Raw genomic sequence first — 19,007 nt, 5'->3', positions numbered from 1 at the left:
AATATACATTGTAAAAATTGCTCATTCTAAGTTAAGATTTAGTTTTTACTATTTGATATAATTATTATTAAAATATAATATCTTATAATATATATCTTAATCATTGTACCATTAATATCTCTGTACAATTTATTTATTAAGACGTTCTAAAAAGTATGGTTCTTGGTATTTTTGATTATTAAATTAAATTGTATATATAAAAAAAATTGTTATACGGCAAATATTGGGCATGTGACACTATATTCAAATACCAATATCATTAAAAATATTAATTGCATAAGTTGTATGTAAATTTAAAAATAAAAAAAAATTAATCATTTAATAAATGTAATAATTTAATATAGTTCGTAATCATGCTACAGTGTAATGTTCTTGAGTATTTAATGTAACATGTTAATTGAAGTCCCGGGCCTACCATAGTAAAACACATTTTTTTGTCAAAATTAATTTTTTTTTATTCAACATATTTCCTTTCAAGGGTGATACACTGATTATAGCGACCCTCCAACTTTTCGATACCATTTTTGTAGTACGATTTGTTCTTTGCTTCAAAATACGCCTCAGTTTCGGCGATCACCTCTTCATTCGACGAAAATTTCTTCCCAGCGAGCATTCTTTTGAGATCTGAAAACAGCAAATAGTCGCTGGGGGCCAGATCTGGAGAATACAATGAATGAGGAAGCAATTCGAAGCCCAGTTCATGGATTTTTGCCATCGTTTTTACTCATCGTTTTTTACTGACTTGTGACACGGTGCATTTTCTTGGTGAAGCAGCACTTTCTTTTTCTTCAAATGCGGCCGTTTTTCGGCGATTTCGTCCTTCTAACGGTCCAATAACGCTATGTAATAGTCGCTGTTGATGGTCCGTCCTTTTTCAAGGTAGTCAATGAAAATTATTCCATGCGCATCCCAAAATACAGACGCCGTAATCTTGCCAGCCGACTATTGCGTTTTCCCACACTTTAGAGCGGGTTCATCATGTGCAGTTCACTCGGATGACTGTCAATTGGACTTCGGAGTGAAATGATGGAGCCATGTTTCATCCATTGTCTCATATCGACGCAAAAACTCTGGTTTATTACGCTTGATCATCTTCAAACACTGCTCCGAATCAACTCGTTGTTGCTTTTGGTCAAAAGTGAGCTCGCGCGGCACTCACTTCGCACAAAGCTTTCTCATACCCAAATATTCGTGAATGATATGATGTACACGTTCAGTTGATATCTTTAGAGTGTCTGCTATTTCATTCAGTTTCAATTTGCGGTCATTCGAAATCATTTTGTGGATTTATTATATGTTTTCGTCGGTAACAACCTATTTTGGGCGCCCACTGCGTTCGCCGTCTTCGGTGCTTATTTCACCACGTCTAAACTTAGCATACCAATCCTTGATGGTAGATTTTCCTGGGCAGTGTCCGGAACCTCGACATCAAGCCAAGTTTTTGCTTCAACTTACATTGGATTAAGTGATTTAAGCATAGCTAGAATATACCTTATTAGTTAAAATATCTCTTTTATGAAGTTACATTTTTATTAAAAGTTTAGTCATAGTGAATATGGTAACTTGAGATATTTAATAAGTGATTACAAATAATAACAAATCAAAATGGCAGGCAAATAATGAAATTATCTTTAAATTTTAGGTATAAAAGTGTCCAGAAAACTGCCCAATAAATCAGACAAATTTGGTCATATTTAACACAGTACTTTGGGCAACTATTATGCTACTTGAATTTTATTAAATTGCTATCTGACACTTAAAAACTAAAGTGTCAAGGTTAAACCAAGAACAATACCGATACTAAAAAACAATAGATTTCCACTCCACTCCACTAACCACTAGATTGCATCAAAAAGGAGCGCAAGAACCTCATTGGGCACGTAAAAATATTTTTTTGTTATCTCCTGACTTGCAACATAAGTTAATTCATTTTTTTGTTTATTTATGTTTGTGAAATCTGTCGGTTATAACAAGAGCACAACAATTTACCTTTTATTAATAATCACTCACTTATTTTTGCTAGTTGTATCAAAAAAAATAGTGGTACTAGAACCGTGCTTATTGAAGAGTAACGCACATATATATTTAATGTAGAGGGTATGTAAAAATTTTATTTAGAAGTTGTTATTGCCGATAGGTTTAAAAGTGATTGTACCTCGGATTGCATTTACGCTGCAAACGTTTCTGTTGCAATTGGTATGTATTGTTCCGCTATTTGTTTAGGCACAGAGAATATTATTTACTAAGTAGTAGACGTAAACAATAAAATATGTAAAAAGGCAAACATTTAACTAAGTATTATTATATCTCATAAATGATAAAAATATGATTATTCCTCTTTATATCCTCTAAAAAGTTTATAAAACATTTTGTAAACATAACCAGTGTTTAAAATAATGAAGGCGTTATTCCTAACAATTGAACTTACTTTATTTATTTAGGAAAATTGCAAAATATTTCGTATTTTAAGAAACATTGTTATTTTATTATTGTTTTCATAAATATTTACAACAATTACACTGAAGAGTTACATGATTTAAAGTAGGTCAAATGTTTTTCAAGCTTATACCTTAATATATTGAATAAATATAATATTCACATTTAATTCACGCTTATAATTAGTATCTTTCGATCAAATGGTTGAGAGAGATTATTAACTAGTATTGCTATAGTGAGTTAAAATTATTTCTTATTATCTATTGAATATTCTTTAGGAACAAATTTAAATACAGTTCCGCAAGTAAGTTTAAATTGAAGTATATTATAGCACCTTTCTTGCCAAAATATTTTATTTTATTTCTAGTTTTTTTTTTCAAACAAAAACCTATTCGGTGACTCATTGAACTAAATGAGGAGGAAATAATATTTGTCGCAGACAGATTTAATTATTTCGTAGTTTTTGTTGGAAATGTGAATTAATAACAACAAAAAAATCAATAACATTTTTTATTTCTTAGAAAAAGTAGCTGCAAACTCGTTTTGAGCCTCATTCTTCAGATGGATTCCGCAGACCACGGAGAGAAATTATAATAATTTGTATCATGCGGACGTTTATGTAAAAGCACTTTCACCGGGTCAACATTTCTGTGAAGATTTTCATTAACAAAATAGGTAAGCAAAAACATATTAGTAGTATTATACTTGGTACGATGGCAGTACGTTTTCTGGGTTAATCAAATAAAAAATTATTGCACAATAATTAACGCCTACCGTAAAGGTTTTAGCAAATTTTCAAATGTCATTATTTAAAGTAATTTTCTTTCTGGTAATGTGTTTTATTGCGAGCATATCGTTGAATGGATTAACGACGGAGGGCCTATAAAAATATAAAAAAAGGTAATCCTCAACTAAAAGTTCCTTGTCTGAACACATGATATGTTTAATTATCATCGGATTTCTTTTTACAATTACTTTGGCCGTACAAATACAGAGAAACTTAGTTGGCTTGTTCAATGGTCTTTGTTTTGTTATAATGTTACTGTGAATGAAGATTTCAAACATGTTGAGGTACCGTTGTGATATATTTAATGTTTAAATCTAAGTTTTTGATAATTTAAATTAACCATTTTTAAAATTCGCCTTCGTCATAACATTTCAATCACAAATATGACTGAAGTATGCTACTTTTATAGTAGATGATAGCCTACAACTAGTATAGATATAGTAATTTATAATTATTATTGATTAATGATGTAACTGTACTTTATTTCTAGTCAGTGTAACTCATAAATTTTTAATTCGCACCTTGACCATATTATCACAGAAGTAATTTAATTAAATACGTCAATTATATATTTCATTTGTAATATCAAAATGTTTATTGTAAATTTATAATAATGTTTTCACTGTAACAGCGATTTACTTTTCAGTTCCTAAAGAAAAATTTATAAACAACCAACTGTTGAAATTAATTGTTGCCGCATGGTGACCAATTGTTTTAAGTAATATCAAATGAACAATTTGATTGTTCGTTTGATATTGAAACATTATTAGAGACTGAATTATTAGTAAAGCATATCAGTCATAAAAAACAGAACTATTAACATTTATTAGTAGTAATATTAATAGTTGTACTTGTTAATTAACTGCATTTCATAAAAAAATATGTAAATTATAGTATAAATAGTGTAAATTATAGTATTATATAATTCCTTATTATATTTTAGTTGGACTAATAAAATAAAAATGCCCACTTCCAAAACGATAAAGAAATTCGTTCGAAAACGAATACCAATACTGCAATGGGGCCCCAAGTACGATAGCCGGAAATTGCTATGTGATTGTATAGCAGGTTTTACTGTAGCACTTACGGTTATGCCTCAGGCTTTGGCTTATGCTACATTAGGTGGACTCCAACCACAGGTAAACAATATGTTTTGCTTTGCTTATAATTTACACGAATGTGTTTCAGTATGGATTATATTCGGCCTTTATGGGTTGTTTCGTCTATACAGTATTTGGTAGCATTAAAGATATCACCATTGGCCCTACAGCGCTTATGGCTTTGATGACTTACCAACAAATAGTGGGAAGAAACACAGACTATGCGATCCTGTTATGTTTTCTTTCAGGAGTTGTTCAACTGATCATGTCTATCTTACATTTAGGTAAGTAATTTCAAATAAAATTATTTTGTTATTCAACTTTTATCGATCCTTCAGGTGTATTGGTCGATTTTATTTCCATACCGGTAACGGTTGGATTCACTTCAGCTACATCAGTGATAATAGGAAGCTCCCAGTTTGCTAGCTTATTGGGAATTAAGATGACATCGAACGGCTTTTACGACACAATGAATAAATTATTTCAGAATATACACCTCACCCGTTTTCAGGACACCCTGTTGGGAATTTCCTGTATCGCAGTTCTTTTATTACTAAGAGTAAGTAAACAATTTATAATTGTATTAATCAATATTTGTATTGATGAAATACCATACCATAAATCCATGGTCTAATATATTAGTCGAAATTCGAGTCCATTTTAAATTAGTCTAGGACTAATTTAAAAAGTATATGTTATTAAAATTTGTTTTCACAGTATTTTGAATACAAGATCACAATGAAATACTAAAAATTCCAGTGGCGTTCAAACACCGTTTGGTGGCATTATCACAGAACTAATATTTTTTAAATTGCATTAATGTATTAACTTCAGAGCATCAAATATAAATATACATGATCTTTTTTTACTTTTATGTTATAAACATATGTATGGTATAATAAATGGTGTAAGATATGTTTGTATATTAAAACAGACAATATATTTTTAAAAATTAAATACTAAAACAATTAATACAACAAACAACTAATACAATTGGGTAATTTATTTTTTACAATTTAGAAACATTTATTAAAGTAATGTATTTAATCATTAAATTAACTATTGATTTTCCAAAACTTATTTTTATAAAGTAAATAATCAAAATAATTGAGTCACGGTTCAAGGAATAAAATGTTATATAAACACATATCTTATTACATTAATCATTAAACACCTTAATATTTATCAATACTTTGAAATGTTTAAATGTACTGTTAATAATTCTTCATATTTTCCTACATACTTTCTTTACTTCATTTATGTATATATACAGTCCTTTACAGTACATCTTTTATCCATATTTCTCACCTAAAATATATATTACAAAAACATTAAAGACACCAGGATGTTTAAAATCATAATTTCTTTACCTAAATTTTTAAGTAAAATTACATTATTCTTTGCTTATTTATTTTACTCTTTGATCTCGCCTTTACTCATCTTTAATGTATCTTCTATGGCTTTCATTTATTACCTGCAATATTCGGTTAATGCTTTATCACGAAATGCATTTGCTAATGAAACCTGAAATTAATCATAAGACAATACTACTAAAATTTACTTAAAAATATTAGCAAGCTTTAGAAATAGCTTTAGTACAATTATATACTATGTCTCCAGAACCATATCAATCAATAACAGTCTTTAAGCAAGAACCTTTTTTGTTGTCTTTTTCTTCATCAGATTAAATTAAATTAACATTATGATTTCGAAAATCTAAATATCTTGTAACCAAAGAAAACAGACGATTCTTGTTATTCTCGGATATTGTTAATATATTCGTTTAATATTGTTTTAAAATAGGCGTAAAAATTCTTCCTCCGTATAAGCGTATCGTATCAAATTTCACACCTCCAGGTACTCCCTTTTTCTTTAAAAAGTGTGGTAAAATTTTCGATTGGCCATTTAATATATAGATAATAATAAAGCTATACACAAAATTATTTATATAAGCTCCAAATAGAAACTAAATTATATATTCTTTTTTTTAACCAATCTCAAAATTTCCTTCGCATTCTTTCATTAATAAAAGAAATTCATTCTCTAGAAACTGAAAGACGTAAAATTAAACAAGAAAGGTGTGAAACCAACTAAACAGCAATGCTGTTTTAACTACATATTCTGGCTGATATCCACGTCCAGGAATGCCATAGTCGTCATTATTTGCAGTACCATTGCCTTTATGTATGAATCACGTGGGTCAGGATCGCCATTCCGACTCACTGGAGATGTTAAGGCTGGCCTGCCTGAATTTAAATTACCACCATTCAGTACAATGGTTAATAATAGTACAAGAGAGTTCCCTGAAATGCTGTCAGATTTGGGTAGCTCCGTGTTCCTGGTGCCAATCATTGCCGTTTTGGGAAACGTGGCTATCGCTAAGGCTTTCGGTAAGGAGATAAATACGATGGGAATGTATTAGGTTTACTAAGAGATTATTATTTCAGCTAGCGGTGAAGTAATTGATGCCACTCAGGAACTATTGACCCTGTCACTGTGTAATATTATTGGTTCGTTCTTTTCATCAATGCCTGTTACTGGTTCTTTCTCCAGATCAGCAGTGAATCACGCCAGTGGCGTTCAAACACCGTTTGGTGGCATTATCACAGGTATATCTAAACATAGTATATAAATAAATTCATAGCCAATCAGAATGAAATCACAATCAAATTAAATTGGATTAACATTAACTTTTGCCAGTAATGTTAATTGGAACGTAAACAATATGAATAGGGCTCTATTTATATCCAATAATTATAAACAGCATAAAGTACCACAAATATGATAATGAATAGCTTGCCATGAAAACACAGTTATTAAAACGTGAGTGAAAAAAATTAATTTTCTGAGATAACAGGTCAATTGAAAACTCCCCGGCCTACCATAGTAAAACACATTTTTTTAGTAATTTTTTTTTATTCAACATAATTCCCTTCAAGGGTAATACACTGATTATAGACCCTCCAACATTTCGATACTTCACTGACTTGTGAGACGGTGCATTATCTTGGTGAAGCAGCACTTTCTTTGCGGCTGTTTTTCGGCGATTTCGTCCTTCAAACGGTCCAATAATGCTATGTTATAGTCGCTGTTGATTGTCCTTCCTTTTTCAAGGTAGTCAATGAAAATTATTCCATGCGCATTCCAAAATACAGACGCTATAACCTTGCAAGCCGACTGTTGCGTTTTCCCAGGCTTTGCAACGAGTTCATCGTGTGCAGTCCACTCGGATGACTGTCGATTGGACTTTAGAGTGAAATGATGGAGTCATGTTTCATCCATTGTGACATATCGACGCAAAAACTCGGGTTTATTACGCTTCAAACACTGCTCCGAATCATAAACTCGTCGATGTTTTTGGTCAAAAGTGAGCTTGCGCGGCACCCACTTTACACAGAGGTTTCTCATACCCAAATATTCTTGAATGACATGATGTATACTTACAGTTGATATCTTTAGAGTGTCTGCTATTTCATTTGATTTCAATTTACGATCATTAAAGGTAATTTTGTGAATTTTTTTAAATGTTTTCGTCGGTAACAACCTCTTTTGGTCGTCCACTGCGTTCTGTATTTTTTCCATTTTTTCTTTTCATCCATTTTTTTCACAATAACAAAAGTTGCCTCACTCAAAATACTAGAATTCACAAACTAATGATCCAACAACTGTCAAATTTATACACGCATCTTTTGAGGGTTAGAGCTAACTAAAAAAAAAACATATGGATTCAATTCTAATAGCGCCATCCATGTGTCAGGCGGGGAACTTTTCAATTGACCTGTTACCTAAAATTTGGAATGTTAAATAAATTATTTTAAGTAAATCCATTAAGGAGTTTACGAATTTTGATAACACAAAAATACCAAATCTGAATTTTTATATACAAAGATAAATTGCAAATCAAAATCACTAAAATTATTTGTTGTTTGTTAATTATAACTAAATTGTTAATTATAATTAAAAAGTGTATATTAATATTCACAATTAGTATATAGTCATTTAATTTTTACGAAAGAAATGCGGTATCATTCAAAAAGAGCCTTCATTTATTCTATGCTTATGAATCAATCCAAGTACAAATGAAAATTAGTAATAAATTAATTTATAATTAAGATTGTACTAAGCGTATCTAATAAAGATATTATATAAAAAATTATTCTATAATCATATAAATACTTTGTCAGCAACTGATGAATTTATTTTTACAGGAATAATGGTATTATTGGCACTCAGTTTTCTGACTCCATATTTTGCATACATTCCAAAAGCCTCCTTAGGTGCTGTTGTAGTATGTGCTGTGATCTTCATGATCGAATATGAGGTCATTAAGCCAATGTGGCGGTCGAGTAAGAAAGATTTATTTTCTGCCATGGCCACCTTTGTATGTTGCCTGATCATCGGAGTAGAATATGGAATTTTAATAGGTGTTGCTATTAACATTATGTTTTTGTTATATCCTTCTGCTAGACCTGGTGTACACATGGATAAGTGTATGGTAAATATATTATATGTTTCAGTATTCATATATATTTGATCAAATAAGATCAGACCCTACTTTCAGTTAATTTTTCCATCTTTTTGGCGAATGCAAATACAATTTTATATTTTATCATCCTTTCGTTTCTTTCTCATTCGTTAACTTTTTTAGACACCGCGTGGTAAGGAGTATATTATTATAACGCCAGGAAATGCCCTCTATTTTCCTGCTATGGACTTTATAAAAACAAGCGTAGCGCGAGCTGGTGTTTCTTCAAAACATCTGCCAGTTGTTATTGACTGTCAATTTATATTAGGTATTACCGGATCATATAGTTCTTCTTGTTTTTAATTAACTTTATATACCCAATGATTTTTAGGAGCTGATTTTACTGCAGCTAAAGGAATAGCGGCATTAATAAACGAATTTTCATCTAGGAAACAACCACTTTACTTCCTCAATGCTCGAATGGAAGTAGTTTCTGTATTTCGAGGTGTTATGTCAGATGATTTCGTTAACTTTAATTGTAAAACGAAATTGGAACAAACTATAGAGGAGCAAGGTAACGTTCTGCACGAAGCTTGACGCTTGATTCAGAGAAACTTTTTCATTTTATTTGCTACTGTAAATATTGTAACTAATTGATCAAAAAATAGTATTAAGGTTTTTATATGGTAGATAATAGAACTTAAATAAATAGGCTCTTAAATTTTGTTTTCCTATGCTTTACCACAACTCAAATGTATATAGCTTATTTCCACTAATTCTACAACCTTTCACTTTATTTGATATAAGCTTTTAACTGCTTTCAGAATAATAAATAAAAAAACAGAGCACAAACGTTGTTTTTCTAGTCATGTGTTTGTGTTGTCTTTTCTAGGAAATAGTATAAGCGAGGAAGAAGAAAGATTATTAGCATTCCCATCAACCGAAAGCTGTGGTTTTAAAAACGTTGAATTAAAGGAAATTTCGTGTTCAAGTGACTTGGATGAAACTGTCCATCATCGACACAGTTATACTAACAAATCTAATAAATTTTAATAACATATTAAATTAATTATAATCATAATACATGTTTAGTGGCTAGTGTTTTATTTATTTAATATTTATTGTAATTGATAAGACACGAGCGTTTTATTTTCAACCTTTTATGAAAATTGAATTTTTGGAAATTTTCTATAAAAATTTGAGGTATTAAATGTTTACACTATATTCTATCGACATGCATTCATCTAACAGTTCTTAATTGGGCACTGTATATATTCCCCATCATATCACGAGATTAGAATATAGTTCTTGTGTCATTTGCTTCTTTATATAAAAGAGCACAAAGTGCTGCCTCTGATTTATCCTTTTTTAAGATATAGTAGAAAATTAAATACAAATGAAAGTGAATAGTTTAACAATATTATTTTATTATATTCCTTAAGTATTAACAGTGAACGAAAATATACAAAATGTCAATAATAAAACACAATACTCGTGAAAATTAGTCTTGTATTGCTGCTTTTGATTTTCCTCTCCCTTTATCAGAACTTCTACCATTTTTAGGAGTATTTGCTTTTCTAGGTTTTGTAGTCTATTTGGGAATTTTTGAAGTTGGAGATTCATCTGTTCTATCATTCTCAGCATTAACAGTGCTAGTTCTATTCTTTGCATTATTTTCAGTTTGGTTTAATAGCTCCTCATCCTATAACAAATCTGCCTTGTATATTTATTTTGTTAAATTGGCCAGAATAAGTGAATTACCCCTTGAACTGATAACTCCGAATATTTAACATCATTGGTTCCTTTATAATCACGTTTAAACTCAGCATACCAGTCGATAATGTTTGCGTCTTCTGGGGCAGAATCGCCGTAACATTTATTAAGCCAATCCTTTGCTTGAACAGAATTTTTTCCCATCAAGAAGCAGTGTAGAGTTAAAACACGAAATTGTTTTTGATCCATGTTTTGAAAATAACAAAAATTGTATCGCTCTTAGCACAATAACTCACAAACTTATGAGTAGAATATGAAATTTTAACAGCTTTCTTTTGAAGGTTAATACTAAATGAAAAACACAAAACATACCGACTTCATATTTCAATGTTTTGTGAAGCAAAAGCAGTATGTGCAATAAAACTAATGCCATCTATGTGTTAGAGCCGGGACTTTTCAGCCCATGTGTTAATAATCATAGAGTAAGAATAATTTTTCTGTCTTAATAATATATGCAAATAGCAAAGAAAAAATATAGTCATTTAATAGATATATTTTTTCTTATCTTAATATCATAGGCCGTTTAGAATAATCCACCTATGAACATGTATAAAAAGATTTATCTAAAACTTATTTTGAAATTTTAATTACAATTTCTTCTATAACGATTATTAACTTGATAATTTCAGAAATTATAATGTTCAACAAATGAACCAAAATTATTTAGAATCTTCCATTTCGATCCTAATTTCGGTATAAATGTATGTTAATCCAATGAATCGCACGATCTTCTGTTATAACTCAGTGTTATCTAAATTTTTTAAGTAAATCCATAAAGGGGTTTCCGAGTTTTGATAACATAAAAATACCAAATCTGAATTTTTATATAGTAAGGTAAATGGCAAATCAAAATCACTAAAATTCTTTGTTGTTAGATTTCCACTAATTTTACAACCTTTTAATTTATTTGATATAAGTTTTTAACAGTTTTCAGAATAATAAATATAAAGAAAGAGCACAAAAGTTGTTTTTCAAGTCATGTGTTTGTGATTGTCTTTTGTAGGAAATAGTATAAGGGAGAAAGAAGAAAGATTATTGGCATTACTATCAACAGAAGACTGTGGTTTTAAAACCGTTGATTTAAAGGCTATTTCGTGTGTGAGTGGATTGAATGAAAATGTCCATCATAGACACAGTTATGCCAACAGTTCTAATAAAGTTTAATAACAAATCATTAAATTAATTACAATCAAAATACATACTTAGTGACTAGTGTTTTAATTTATTTAATATTTATTGTAATTGATAAGCTGGTATATATATCTTCTTGTATCATTTGCTTGTTTCCATAAAATAACACAAAATAAGTGTTGTATTTGATTTCATCTTATATGTTTAATCTTTTTTTAAGATAAAATAGAAAATTAAGTGCAAATGAAAATATGAATTAACAGTACAATTTTATTATATTCACTAAATATTAACAGTGTACGAAAATATACAAAAAGTCAATAATAAAAGAACAATACACGTGAAAATTAGTCTTATACTGTTGCTTTTGATTTTCCTCTCCCTTTACCAGAACTTCTACCATTTTTTGGACCACATGTTTTTTTAGGTCTTGTTGTCTTTTTTGGAATTTTTGTAGGTGGAGACTCATCTGCTCCATCACTCTCAGCATTAACAGTGGTAGTCTTATTCTTTGCATTATTTTTAGATTGGCTTAATAGCTCATCATCCTATAACAAATCTACCTTATACATTTTTGATTTTGTCAAATTGACCTGAATAACTTGATTACCCCTTGAATTAACTGCTCAGAAGTTTTAACATCATTGGTTTCCTTATAATCACGTTTAAACTCAGCATACCAGTTGATGATGTTTGTATCTTCTGGAGCAGAATCACCATAACATTTATCAAGCCAATCCTTTGCTTGAATAGAATTTTTTCCTGTTAAAAAGCAATGTTTAGCCAACACACGAAATTCATTGATTTCCATTGTTTTTAGTTTGTTGAAAACTGTCGTTAAAATACAAAACCACTTATCTATTTCTAACTTTCTAAACAGAAAATACTTTTATTAACGGGATATCTTTTTAAAGATAAATTTCACTATAATTAATGAAACTCAACTTTTAAACGCTTAACATATATTCATGTTACCATAACCCTCTCAATCTTTCATATTTTCGGCGTTAACTGAAGTTAGTTGCTATGGTTACGATTAGCATTGGGAAACATAAAATGAAACCAATTATCGAATATTTAGTAATGGGTTCTTTAAGCTCTTGAATAAATTGATCCGAAAGTTTACAGTCGTTAATAATTTTGTATTTCCAAATATGAAATGGGTGAGACTAAAAGATTATTTGTTTTTGATTGATAAATTGTAAAAATACATTTTAAATATTTTTATATAAATCACTCTGAGAGGATAACCTAAACTTGATATTACTTTTAAATAGTAAGACTGTTCACATTAAAAAGTAAATTATTTTTAACTAGCAACACAAACCCCCTCCTGACAAAGCAAATATATTTCACCCCCTTATTATCAATTTTTTTAAAGAAAATATCATTAACGAAACTTGGTATTTTGGAAGTACAGTATCGAAAATTTTTTGAATTCTTCCCCACGCCAAAATAAATTTTCATGAAAAACCCGGGTTAGAGCGAAAGAATATCGATAGTTTTTCAAATCGTATTTAATTTACGGCTAACATCCTTAACTTGAATTTATTTTCGTGCGCCTAGATTCTATATTGCCATAATCCTAATATATATATTTGAATTGTATGGCTGAAAGGATTATAATATAATGATAATAATAGGAAATGATAACAAATGTACTTAAATTCCTAAGGATTAATAATGTAGCGTCCAAATAGATTATTTTAGAAGTTAAAAGAGTATAATAATCTGTCCTTATAATTAAAAGATATTTCAACACCGATTTTTTTGTATAGAACGATCTCACCGTACATTGTTTTTTTATTTTCTGTTATAGTCTTTTTTTTACCATAGAGGGTTTATCTGTACTGGATCTACAGTTTAACGTGGCTCCGAACCATGGCCCTCGGTGTTAAGCCTAGCTACTGACCAACTTAGAAATTATACCAGAAGACATCCGGTTTTACCCAGCCTGGTTACTGGCGTGACTGGGATCATTTTCCTTGTTGGATTTTACACTCTTGCTCAACACAAATATTAAATCACAAATATTAAACAATCACAAACATAAATTTACGATCATGCCCCAGCAGGATTCGAACCCGCAAATTAACGCGGATTATGTAAAATACTTTTGAGTGCACTGAAAGTTGTATTTATTCTTAAAGAATCTCCTCATAGTCTAATAGACATGATTGACTGAATAAGTTCAGAAAAAATACGGTCGTTAGCCGGTCACGAACTTCTTGATATTTATGATTTGAGTCACAGTGCCTAAATGACCTAAACTTGACTTAAAACATAGTGAGTTTGTGAATTCTGGAGTTTCGTACGCTAGCTAAACTTTTCTCAGGCAAGGGCCTTTACCAGATTTATTATGTGGAAGGCATTAAGAGTAATTATAGTGACAGCATCGTAAACAAGGTCCAGTTTGCTTAGACCAGAAAGGGAATTGAGTAGTAGCATCCGTAATCCAATTTAGACAGAATTACGACCCTATATTGTCTTTTTGATATTTAATATATGATAATCAAACTAAAACTCAAACAAATACTACAAATATATGAAGAAAGTAAGATCAAGCCTAGAAATTTATTATGGCCTTTAATACTTTTTAGAAAATATTGTCAATATTTTAGTTTTATTATATAATTTATTAGTACCCAAATATTAAAATACAATAAATAATATTTGGAAACATTATTCCATTCTTCTTTTATAAACTGAAAATAATAGAAAAATTATCATTTAATTATCTATAAAAAAAAATTGAGTGATTGGGAAGTTTTTGCTAATTTCTAGTTACAATCCTTGAATACTTTAAATAGGTAGAAATAATAGATATTTCTACAATACTAATTTATTATATTCATTATATACTATTTATTTCCAATACAAAACAAAACATTATTAAAAGCTAAACTTATAATATATTTTAAAAAATAAATGGCAATTCATATTATAATTTGATTCATACTGTTGTTTTGGCTCTTCCTCTTCCTCTACCGGCACCCCTACCACCTCTAGATCCGCGCCCGCCCCTAGCTTTTGTGGCCTTTTTTGGGCTTTCAATAGGTGGAGACTCGTCCGTTTCATCTGCATCGACATCAGCAGGGGCAGTTGTATCGCTTGTACTAGCTTGTCTGTTCGTTCGACTTAATATCTCATCAAACTATAAAAAGTAAGGTGTATATTATCTTAAATCTTTGTGTATGAAACATTGCAGTTTAAAGTTCAAATTGATATATATATATAAAACAACAATTAGCTTTGAACAAATTAAGTAAATAAACAAACCATATTAGCATCTTCATCCTCTAATAATCCTGCACAATAAGATTGAATATTTTCAATTTCAATTGAATTCTCCTTGAGTTTCTTTAATCTTGTTTCTGTAACATATCTGAAAATTGAATATTATAAAAATGTTTAATGATATTTATTGCTGAATCAACATTGTTGCATACTTTATCACATCATCTAAAATATCCATGTTATTTGAATCTACAGCTTTGGAGACTGCTTCATTTAATTTATTTACTGGAAAGAATTTTAACTTCTCAGATGTGTTACGCTCAAAGTAATCGGCTACTAATTCTTCCACACGTGATGCCTGGTCTTCAGTAATAATTGCTTGTGCTTTATCCTTTCTAGTTATCTCTTTTTTGGTCATGCATTTTATTTTAATCATGTCACTGGGATTAGCTACTTTGTCTACATAACTTTCACCAAAGCGAATTGGATTAAATGCTTGGGACTCTTTATTGTAACTGACATTTAAACGAATCAAAGGTAGTTTATTTCCTTCTCTATTTAGAGCTTTTGCTCGTTCAATCATTTCATCAATTTTTTTTCCAACCACTCTTTTCGCCATTTCCTGATGATCACTCTTATCTTTTGACATGAGCATTTCATCATCTTGTTCATTTCCAAATACAAACTCATCAAAGATAAATGGTCTAACAGTTTTTAAAGGTATTGCTTCCAATTTAAACTCTTTTTTATGGATTTTGAATAGGCCTACATGTTTTTGCAAAGACTCCCCAACAGATAGTGATGTTGCTACGGTACTACCCGGTTGACAGATATGCACTTTATTTGAGTTTGTTTCTGGATCTATCCTGCAATCATGTTCATGTCCCCATATAACCAAATCCAACAATTCAGGCAATGCATCATCGGGGATAAAATTTTTAGCTCCACGATTGGCTCTATTTTGATGGAGAACAAACAGTTGAAACCACTCATCAACTTCTGGAGGTGTTAAAAAGTTTACCTAACATTAAATTATAATTAATAATAATTTAATCTAGTTTCAGAGATAACTTTGAAAATATTACTTACTTTCTTATCTAAAAACAATCTACCCAGCCTTTCATCCTTTATATGTGACAAACCATACAAAGCAATTTTAGTTTGACCTTTTCTCAGAAGAATGGGTTCAATATCTATGTCATCATATCTATTATATATTCCAAAATAATTTACTAATCCCGTTGATGATAATATATTTAGAGCAGATATTTGATGAACTCCAGTGGGGTCATCATGATTTCCATGTATAGAAAATACTGGTAATTCAATGTTTATATTTGGATCTTCATAATTGACAGTATCATTAATGGTACTGGAAAAATTAAAGGCACCATCTGATAGAAATTCTATTTCGATTGGCCTATCTCCTAAACAGTATCTAAAAATATTCAAAGCATTATTACATTTGATGTATATACTATAATATATACCTTTTGAGCAGTTCAATGCATTTATTCAAAGCATAGCTGGAAGGTCTTGCGTCATGAAATAAATCTCCACCCAACAAAAGAATATCTACAGCTTCTCTTTTAGCAATTTTCAACACTTCCTCAAATGTAACGAAAGAATCTTCAGCTATAGAAAAAGTTTGACACACTTACATAAAGGTTTAGTTAGATATAAAATAAATACCTATTTTAGCATTTCTTTCTCCATAACCCAAGTGAATGTCAGTAGCAACCAATATTGTTACTATATCCTCTTCATTGCGTTCCTTAACATCTACAGCTTCTCCTTCATAGGAACTCATTTTTATAATTTGTTTTAAGCGAACATGAAATACAGATTACTGAATATAAGCCGACGAAATAAAAAGTTAGGTTAGGTTCATATATAGTCCTTAAAGTTATCACTAATGACATCATAAATCAGTATTTTGTAATAATGATTGATGACTCCACGTACATAAAAACTCATAAATACACTTCCTAATACAATTTATTTAAGATAACAATACAACTTTATTTCGTATTATAATTAACATGACAATCATAGAAAAAATGACAATAGAATATCAAGTTTTCATTAAAATTTTGTTTGTTAATATTTTGATGCTACGACGATGCGATCCAAGTTAAAGATTATTATGATTATTTATGCATATTATAAATTATTTAGGCCTAAATTATTAGTTGGTAAAAAAATAGTCACATAGCATTTGTTTATTTTTATTTAAAGATAATGTTTATATTTCTTATTTTCTTTCCCACTCTGGAATCAACTCTGAAGAAGCAGCTGTAAATAAAAATTAGTTGAATAAAGTGACATGAGGACTAGATATTCTTGTTACCCTCTCGTTTATTGTAACAGAATTTTCTGGTACAAATCCAAATTCCCGTCTCTGTACAAGAGCATTGATTGCAATCTTGTTGTTTAAATTGACCAGGTTCGCATTTCAAAGAATCATCTCCTAATGAATCATAGAAAGAAACAAAAAGTTAAATTTTTGTGACAGTTAAATAAGATGAAAACCTTAATTAAAATACAAATGAAAATTTCATTTTATAAAATTAATGAAGTGGTAATTAAAAGAAATAAAAGATTAAATTAAAATATTTATGAAAGTTTTTAATGTCTTGTAATTATAGTTATGAAATTATATGAGAAGTTTTTTAAGAAGTTTATTTAATGAATTATCTATAGCTTTCAAATACAAATGAATTCGTTTAAAGTAATTGTAAAGCTTTAATTCTTACCAGATGTCGATACGATATAAAGGGCTAAGAAAGCAACGAAAAACACTACGCCTTTCATTTTGGTTTGTTTTTAAAAATTAGAACCGTGGTTCTTTGGTTTATAAATGTAATAGTATAATTAAAAGGCGATAACTTTTAGACCTTTATACTTCTGCAGAACTTGTGAAACTATCGAGTTATAAAACACATGTAAAAGGAAGGATCATGTTTGTTACGATATTAATTATTTTGTATTTTAACAATTTTTGTAAAAAAATTGAATTAATAATCCCATTGGGTTGTTAATGGTAACCTAACGATAAGCAGTAAAAGTAACTAATTTATATAAAGACTGTAGAATTACAAAATATTTAAAATTTATTATTAAAATATTTATATTTTATTTATTTATCATTGATTTTATTTGGGGTTGTATTCCTTGCAACATAAACAATTATTAGCTCTATGGTTATTTATTTATTACTAAAAAAACATTTACTTTTAAATATTTTAATTATTGTGCAAAAATAATTCATAATTTCATCCCTATGTTCACCAGAATTCTTTGTAATTGAACTCTACGTCGTATGTTAATATCAATTATTGTTATTTTACAATGCTCACTATAAGGTGGTGTCGTTTAAAAAATTACTAAAACAATTTTTCATCATACCAACGAATCATATGTTAAGATCAATTATTATTATTTTGCAATGACCACTGTAAGGCGGCGTTGTTTAAAAAATAAAACAATAATAAAACAATTTTCGTCAGATGGAGGCCAGATTATGGTTATTTGGTGTTAATATATCAATTATAAGAATTTAGCAATTGTCTTAACGTTGATTTCGTACCAGACCTTTGAATTAATTCGTGGCAACTGAAATTAAATTATTGATCGAATGGTAGTAAAAAATCGTTAATGTAGATTTAAAAAATCATAACTCTATGGTATCAGACAAACCTCGAATAAAGTTAAACAATATTTAACTGACATGTAAATATTATTTAAGTGTAGTTTTATGGGAATTCAATTACGCAATATTCCAATGTCAATATTACAAATTATGTTTATATTATAGAGAGTATATGCAAAGATTGGAAACCCATCGCCATTAACTCGAAAATCTTATAAATATACAAAGATTAGGTAGCGTTAAATAAATGGTAAATAGCGTTATATATTCTAAAGAATTCTCAAATACAATAACCACGAATACATTTATTAATGTGGAATATAAAAAATTAAATATAAGATTTACATGTTATAACTCCATGGATTTTTAGAGTAAATATTTTTTCGAATGTAGATTTATCAGAATTCATACGTTACGTAATGGTAT

The 19,007-nt window shown here is 29.5% G+C and overlaps 4 protein-coding genes across 8 annotated transcripts; 1 reads left to right on the top strand and 3 right to left on the bottom strand.

The window, feature by feature from the left end:
• The first annotated feature begins 1,735 nt into the window (after window positions 1-1,735).
• On the top strand, window positions 1,736-12,039 carry LOC143206109 (sodium-independent sulfate anion transporter). 5 transcript variants are annotated; one of them, XM_076418997.1, is made up of 11 exons: window positions 1,736-1,876; window positions 2,958-3,111; window positions 4,167-4,362; window positions 4,412-4,607; window positions 4,662-4,882; window positions 6,371-6,713; window positions 6,771-6,932; window positions 8,532-8,818; window positions 8,972-9,116; window positions 9,180-9,362; window positions 9,681-9,924. In XM_076418997.1, exons 3-11 carry the CDS (start codon window positions 4,186-4,188, stop codon window positions 9,839-9,841), a joined length of 1,875 nt encoding a protein of 624 aa, XP_076275112.1. In that variant the 5' UTR covers window positions 1,736-1,876; window positions 2,958-3,111; window positions 4,167-4,185; the 3' UTR covers window positions 9,842-9,924. The 5 variants fall into 5 exon arrangements, with proteins under 5 accessions (XP_076275112.1, XP_076275121.1, XP_076275122.1 ...); XM_076419006.1 differs by lacking the exon at window positions 1,736-1,876 and adding an exon at window positions 2,025-2,196; XM_076419007.1 differs by lacking the exons at window positions 1,736-1,876; window positions 9,681-9,924 and adding an exon at window positions 11,565-12,039.
• LOC143206483 (uncharacterized) lies at window positions 11,949-12,720 on the bottom strand. The gene is made up of 2 exons (XM_076419051.1): window positions 12,303-12,720; window positions 11,949-12,240 (listed from the first exon to the last, which is right to left on the bottom strand). The coding sequence occupies exons 1-2, from the start codon at window positions 12,501-12,503 to the stop codon at window positions 12,046-12,048; spliced, it is 396 nt and encodes a 131-aa protein (XP_076275166.1). The 5' UTR covers window positions 12,504-12,720; the 3' UTR covers window positions 11,949-12,045.
• A 1,587-nt stretch (window positions 12,721-14,307) lies between these two features.
• Window positions 14,308-16,852, bottom strand: mre11 (double strand break repair nuclease mre11). The gene is made up of 6 exons (XM_076419038.1): window positions 16,622-16,852; window positions 16,420-16,564; window positions 16,019-16,367; window positions 15,142-15,950; window positions 14,972-15,077; window positions 14,308-14,846 (listed from the first exon to the last, which is right to left on the bottom strand). The coding sequence occupies exons 1-6, from the start codon at window positions 16,737-16,739 to the stop codon at window positions 14,646-14,648; spliced, it is 1,728 nt and encodes a 575-aa protein (XP_076275153.1). The 5' UTR covers window positions 16,740-16,852; the 3' UTR covers window positions 14,308-14,645.
• Window positions 16,853-16,909: 57 nt separating this feature from the next.
• Window positions 16,910-17,845, bottom strand: LOC143206484 (serine protease inhibitor I/II). Its single transcript, XM_076419052.1, has 3 exons — window positions 17,686-17,845; window positions 17,280-17,399; window positions 16,910-17,224 (listed from the first exon to the last, which is right to left on the bottom strand). The coding sequence occupies exons 1-3, from the start codon at window positions 17,741-17,743 to the stop codon at window positions 17,184-17,186; spliced, it is 219 nt and encodes a 72-aa protein (XP_076275167.1). The 5' UTR covers window positions 17,744-17,845; the 3' UTR covers window positions 16,910-17,183.
• Between the last annotated feature and the right edge of the window lie 1,162 nt (window positions 17,846-19,007).

This window comes from Rhynchophorus ferrugineus, unplaced genomic scaffold, assembly GCF_030347505.1.
Source record: "Rhynchophorus ferrugineus isolate W39M unplaced genomic scaffold, kcgeb_rfMv2 rfM1, whole genome shotgun sequence".
In the NCBI taxonomy this organism is placed as follows: domain Eukaryota; kingdom Metazoa; phylum Arthropoda; class Insecta; order Coleoptera; family Curculionidae; genus Rhynchophorus; species Rhynchophorus ferrugineus.
This window is presented reverse-complemented; position numbering and strand designations above follow the sequence as displayed.